Consider the following 7,323-nt stretch of genomic DNA (forward strand, 5'->3'; position numbering starts at 1 on the left):
AGAGAGGGAAGAAGATACATCCCTTGGCTCAAGGAAATGTCTTCCCACTAGCACAATTACCTGCTCTCTTTTCATTATAATTAGTAATTAAGAAGTGGGCTCGGCCAAACACTTCATTGTCAAATAGAAACAGCCGTGAACCACCTGCTCTCTTTTCATTACAGATCAAACAAATTTCTTATCACTGGGGTCCCTCTGTGCAGTTATTTTTGGATGGCAAGGACAATAAACAGAAGGTTTGAGAGAGTGGCATTGACTAGAATATTACAGGCTACCCCCATGATCCTGATGGGTGGGGCGGCTGCCAACATGTTTCATTGACGCAAACTTGACAAAATCAAAGGGGTTACAGAATTCAAAGAGAATGCTTCTGTCTTTTACGATTCCAGAAGAACATTTTTAAATATATTTTAAGCTTTGATAAATGTTAGATATGTTTAATGGTTCTAATTTTATTTTCCATTTTTAAAATAAAGCTAAAACATGTTTGATAACCATATGCTAAGAAATAATAAGTCTTTTTGCTTGTAAATGAAATATAAGGATTTGTTCGACAACTGTTTAGGAGAATAATTTTTTGTTTTTTGTTTTTCATAACAAAAAAATAAAAATAAAAATGCATCTGACAATAAAAAATTACTTTTTATTTTGAAAAATAAAAAATAAGGTGTTTTTAGATAATATTTTTTGCTTATTTTTTATTATTTTAACTTGTTTTTTAATAACTATTTTAAATTATACATAAAATGATTAAAAATAAAATAATAGATATAAAAATTATTTTTAAAACATATTTAAAAATATTAAAAATAGGTTAAAAGCATTTTAGGTTTTCAAATAGACATTTGTTTTATAAAATATCATAAAACATTTTTCAAAAATTACTCTTAAATACTCTTTTTCAAAATTATTTTCAAAAACGATTACAAACAAGCCTAAATGTTGAATTTTTGTTTAGAAATTTTTTTATACACTTACTTTTAAAAAAAAAATTACTATCAAATTCCAAAAACAAAAATGACAACTCATCAATATTTAACCTAATTTTTTATTTTTTTTCCAAAAAGGACCAAACATACCTTATATTAAGTTCTCAAAAAATGTAATTTATTTAAATGATAAAAAGAAAATGAACTTTTTCACTCCCATAAGATGAAGAAAATTCCGAAATTTTTCTTAGGTGTCAAAATTTTTAGATACATACAAAATATTACTCCAAAATAATTACCAAACAAAACATTGAAACTAAGATGAATAGAAAAATATGGAAAATGTTGAAAATAACTTTTTCTTTGTTAAGACAATGATATTAAAATAGTAGTCCATAACATACATCCAACATCTGGATATCCTCTTTTTAGAGTCCAGAGTATCTACATCAACCTTTTTTTTTCCTCCATGGGTAATGGAATATTTCAATGGCCATAGCTTATAACATACTTCACACGTAACTCACATGAATGAAATGAGAATCAAAATCCAGGATAAAGAAAGCATATAAGCATAAAAAGAAAAAGTAAAAATAGGATAAGAGCATGTCAACATCCCAAGCAAATGAGAAGAGGACACTCATCACCCTGCTTTTGTCACCCTTCTTGTCTTGGGGTGGCCAAGCATATGATCTATCTACAACATGACATTGGGCGAAGATGCCCATTTCAAACTACCCCAACCAAGAATCCATCCATCACATTAAAAATAAAATATGAAGAACAAAGACAAGTCTCAAACCTCAAGCATTAGTCTCTCTTGCATAATTCAGATTCTCGTTTCCCAATACAAAATTTTACTGCCTTTTATTGCTATCATTGGCTGGAGTTTGCAAACACATTTCACTCAAGATTGAAGCAAAAAACCACTCTATGGTCTCATTGGAAGAGTTGAAAATCTTGGACGGCTCTGAGGCCACGGACAAAAAACCCAAGAACTCTTCGTCTTTTTCTCTCTCTCTCTCTCAAAAGAAGCAAAACTTCAAGATCTCCACGCCTGGCTTTGGAGCTCTTTTATTTTCCAAATGAACTATGAATAACTTAAAACTATGATTCTATCCTAACTGCAAAACTTAGAGGCAGGCTATATTTAAGGTTTCATCAACCCATGCGAATTCCTTGTCCAGCTCAAAGTCGAAGTTGGGAAGGCCATTTGTTGCACCATCTTCAAAACCGCACATTGGAAGACCCTCCATGTCGAGATCATCGAAAAATTCTTCAAAGTTGTTCCCAAATAAAGAGTTGTCGTCAAAACCCAAGTTAAGCTCTTGATTGAATGGTGGGAAAAACAAGGGCTCTTCCAAGAGGGATGCAGCAGGAACCTTGTCTTCTTCCATGGCATTATCTTCTGTAATTGAACTGGCAGGGCCAGTCAAAGACGAAATAGGTTGCTCTTCTTTGTCGTTTCTCATTGCATTGTCATCTTCTTTAACTGAATTGCCAGAGCCAATTGAAGCCGATCGGGAGATCTCCAGGACAGATGATGGAGAGGGATGAGAAAATAAGCCATTGGTCTCTTCTGAGGAAGATGGCTTCTGCCTTGAAGAGCATGTAACAGCTGAACTTGAAGGTGATGAATGCTTATTCTTAAGCTTCTCCGATCCAAGAATGGTATCAAACTCGAGCTTCTTCGTTTGATAAGCTTTGGCAGCTTCTTCTGCAGTATTATAAGTACCAAGCCACATTCGAACCCCTCGAATTGGGTCTCTGATCTCTGCTGCATATTTTCCCCACTTCCTGCGCCTAACTCCTTTATAAATAGAGGATGATCTTGGGGTTTTCTGAATTTTGCTGTCAAACTTGGTGCTGAGTTTGCCCCCATTATTACTGATATGGGGAGAAGTCTCTGCTGATGATTCATATGGAATTCCATGAACAAACAACTCCTTGACAGTGCGTTTGGATCTCAGCAATTGCTTCTTCTTGCCATTGTATTCTTCATCTTCACTGGAAGAATCGGTGGCATCGGGATCACAGTAAGTGACTCGAACTCTCCTCATCGGCTGTGAAACCTCTAACATGCTAGGTTTCTTTGTGTTCGGTTTCTTATTCATCATATCTTGATCCATCAAGAATTGCCTGCTAAACCCTGGCATTTTCGCGAAAAAAATGTATAAAAATCCCAAAACCCCAAAAACCCCTAAAGCCCAAAACCACCCACAAAAGAAATGAAAGGAAAATTGAAGCAAATCTTAGGAAGATTCTCTCAATCAAGACAACCCCAAAACCCCAAAACTCAACACACAAAAGAGGAAGTGTTTTATGATGAGAGCCCCAAAGCACCAACTCCTGCATAGCAAAAACCCAAAACCCTAAAACCCATCAAAACCCATATCATGAATCACAAAATGAGCACATATAAAGCGGGGTTCATGGATTTCATTTTAGAAACACAAAGAAAAACTAAAACAGATACAGATAAAAAGCGAAAATAAAATCAAAGATAAAAAGCCATTACCTTTTTGACCTTAATCGCATGGAAGAAACTGGTGAACGCTGAATCTTCCTCTGATGAAGAGGACAAGTTTGCATACAGAGCAACAGAGACTCAGAAGAAATCCAGAGCTTCCTTGGAGCTCCAGTCAACAGCCTAAATCCAGACGACATAAATCCTCTCTCTCTCTCCTCGAAAACTTCTTGCTGTTGCAGAGAGGGAAAGCGAGAGACGCACTGAAACAAACAAACAAATCACACCCACTCCATAAATCACAAAACAAAAGGCACAATAATATCAATCACACCCCACAAAACTCCCGCAGATTTGCTACCAAAAGCACATACATAAAATCAAAAGAAAAATACTAATGAAAATACCAGCTTTATTCCTCTTTCTAGCAAACCCTTTTTTGGTCTTCCCTCCCTTCTCTCTCCCCTCTCCTGCTTTCACACACTCTCAAGACTCTGTGCTCTTCGCCTCTCTCTCCACCAGGGCGGCTGACCGGTGGTTAAGGCCCCAATATCAACACGCGTGCCTGCTGTTTGGACCATTCAAAACTCCCATCTCTCCCTCACTTTTATAGCTTTCACTCTCTCACAGTCTCCTCCCACTCCCCCATCCCAACACCGTCTTGTCTCTTTTACTCTATGACCGGGTCCTCTCGGTAGGCCACACCCGGGTACTTTTGTCATTTCACTTCATCTTCTAATGGGATTTTTGTCCTCTAATTTATTTTTTTTGTAAGTCCTGTCCTTCTTTTCCTTTTTACTTTTTGTTTCTTTTTCAAAATTTTATAGAACCTTCTAGTTCTCATGGCCACAATGCAATATATTGATATATATATTGAAATTATTTTTTTATTAAGATACAAAATTTATAAAATTGACTTTTGAGTGATTTATTGCCATTATTTTATCACCTTAATTCACACTATTAGAAAATTAATATATTCGAGGTGGATTTTATGATATTTATAATAAGATTAAAATTAGGTTTAGTATATTTAAGAAGTGTTTTCAATTGTTGAAACATAAAAATATTTAAATATTAGAATCATTTTTTAAAATTACGTAAATAATAAACTTAGTTATGTCTAGCTGTAATAAAATGGACTTTAAGCAATTATGGTAAAAAAAAACCAAATTACTTCACATAAAAACAATTCTAGCCCATTATTTAAGACACGAATTTAATTGACTAATATATAATTATTCAATTTTTTAATAATAGATCCATGTGGGCATAATGCTAAATTTTGTTTTGTAAATCACTAATAATGGAAACTAAGAAAACACGATATGATAGATAGGAAAAGAATCCAAAATTAATAGAATTAGTAGTATGAATTTTTATTATTTTATTTTTAATAATGAACAACAAAAGGAAAAAAAAAATATCTATATATATATATAGGTTGATATTAGTGGTGTGTATACTCTCTTTCATATTGGCTTTATTATTTTGTCATGACTCATTTTTACATTTAAAGCACTTTGTTGTAGTGCAATAAAGAAGGATCATCTCATAAATGGGACACAAAGAAAACAGACATTAAAGGAAAACATTAATTAGAGTAATGGATTTTATTGTTTTTTATAATGTATGATAAAATCTAAATAAAATAATGAGATTTAAATATACATATGTGACATGACCTGATTGATGATGTTATTCAGTATATATTATTTGAACAACCCAAATTAATTTGATAAAAAAAAAGGTATAAAATATGAAATTGCACCGACAATAAGTTAAAAGGAAAAAATAGCAAGTGTAACAAACATAATTTCAAGAGAAAAATACTAAAAGCTTGATTGAGAGCGACTTTATGAAGGGCTAAAAATGCTTTTTAATGTTAGTAAATGTTTTTTTATTAAAAAATAAACATTTTACTATTATAATTAAAAAAAATTGCATGAACCTAGTATGATAGAAAAAAAATTAAAAAAAAACAAAAAAAAATTGATTCTCAAATGAAAATTTAAGGTCTTGTTTGATAATTTTTTTTGAAAATAGTTTTATATTCTCTAGAAAAAAACACATTTGATAACTTAAAAACTGAAAATTATTTTTTGTTTTTAGAAACAAAAAATATGATGTTTTTAGATAATATATTTTAATTATTTTTATTTATTTTTTAAGGGTTGTTTCAAAAATAATTATATAAATATGAAGAATGATTAAAAATAAAATCTTATATATAAAAATTATTTTTAAATCATATTTCAAACTATAGAAAATAGATTAAAAATATTTAATATTTCTAAACAAACTTTTATTCTACAAAATATTAGAGAAAAGTTTTCAAAAACAGTTTCCAAACAAAGCTTAAAGCTTCCTTTTTGATATATATATATATATATATATATATATATATATATATATATATATATATATATATATATATATATATATATATATAAATAAAAATTCTTTTATAAAAAATATAGGCTTACTTTATGCCCCTAAAAATTACTTCAAAAATTTTTAAATCTTGATATAATAAAAAAATTATAACACCTTGATTTTTTTAATTAGTTTCAAAACTATTTTAATTTAAAATGTGAATTTCATGAAGAATTGAAAAAAAAAATGTGAAAAATACCTTTTTAAACCTAGATTATTGGTTGAGATATTCTTATACTTTTAAGAGAGTCAAGAGAACATAAGGCCACAAGAGGGCACATTTGATGTCATCACTTATCATTCTCAGGATAAGGGGTAAATTTGGTATTGTCACATTTTTATTAAGTATAAAACTTCATCTTGCATATGTCAAGAAGTTGCTTTTGTGAAAAGCTGACTTTTTTGCACATTTTATCCAAGTAAGTACAAAAGCAATTTTACTAAAATCATTGGACATTTCTAAATTTTAACCATACTAAGAAGACGATGGTTAGTGTCATCAATCTTAATCTTTTTTGTGAGGTTATATTTAATATGATAAAAAAGAATAAAAGTTTTGGTGGAAAACAACGAAGAGATGATTTGGTATTGAAATCAGAAACAAAAAATATAAGAAGTCGTTAGGTTTGATAGATCGTCGAATAGAAATAATTTTATATCATGGTTACGCTTATATTAAGGCACGGTGTGTTAATACTATTACAAAAATGGATATATTAGAAAATATTAGAAAATATTAAAAAAATTTGAAAAATGTCTTGAAAGAAAGAAAACTCAACAAATTATATATATATATAAACTTGTAAATAAAGGAAGTGTTATTGCTTTCATAGAGACTAGTTTGACATATATGAATCACGTGGTTGTGAGAATATTTTAATGGGCAGTGGTTCATGATGTGAAGTTGTTAAAATATGAATAATTGGATTCAAAATATTTGATAGAGTGGTTAAAACTCTCATAAGAGTTAGACACTTCCTTGAATCGAAAAAGAATTTGATTTCCCTTAGAGCGTCATATGGATTGGGATGTCACTATACAACCAAAAATGAAAAATTAGGAGTCAAAGGAGCAATGGGGATCATGAATGATGAGAATATTGAAATTTTATATAATTAGGTAGACAATACTATTGTAGATAAAGTTGCACTTTCTATAATATTAAAGTTAGATTCAAATGATGTGAAGTTTTGACACACTAGTCTCGAACTCTTAGTTGAATGAAGCATGGTGGAATTTGTTAGAAATAGTGAAGTTATCTAGCATAAATTTTTGTGAATTTAAGTGATTGGGAAACCACACAATGTTGATTTCAAGTTAACATCTCACAAAACTTAAGTGCAATTATGGTCATTATGATATTTTGACTTTTAGTTTAGTTCCTTCTATTGATGGTGCATATTTTATTTTTTGTTTGTTTCATCAAATATCTATTCAAGAAAATTATAAATCCATTTAATAAAGCATAAATAAGAATCTTTAGGATATTTA

General features: G+C 30.4%; 1 protein-coding gene across 2 annotated transcripts; it reads right to left on the reverse strand.

Moving 5' to 3' along the window:
* Window positions 1-1,769: 1,769 nt before the first annotated feature.
* Window positions 1,770-4,059, reverse strand: LOC104882341 (ethylene-responsive transcription factor ERF118). Of its 2 annotated transcripts, none has more exons than XM_019226684.2 (3): window positions 3,804-4,059; window positions 3,448-3,659; window positions 1,770-3,278 (listed from the first exon to the last, which is right to left on the reverse strand). In XM_019226684.2, exon 3 carries the CDS (start codon window positions 3,083-3,085, stop codon window positions 2,063-2,065), a length of 1,023 nt encoding a protein of 340 aa, XP_019082229.1. In that variant the 5' UTR covers window positions 3,086-3,278; window positions 3,448-3,659; window positions 3,804-4,059; the 3' UTR covers window positions 1,770-2,062. The 2 variants fall into 2 exon arrangements, with proteins under 2 accessions (XP_019082229.1, XP_059590195.1); XM_059734212.1 differs by having other exon boundaries at window positions 1,770-3,078; window positions 3,804-4,049.
* Between the last annotated feature and the right edge of the window lie 3,264 nt (window positions 4,060-7,323).

The sequence above is a fragment of the Vitis vinifera genome, chromosome 17, assembly GCF_030704535.1.
Source record: "Vitis vinifera cultivar Pinot Noir 40024 chromosome 17, ASM3070453v1".
NCBI classification, from domain to species: domain Eukaryota; kingdom Viridiplantae; phylum Streptophyta; class Magnoliopsida; order Vitales; family Vitaceae; genus Vitis; species Vitis vinifera.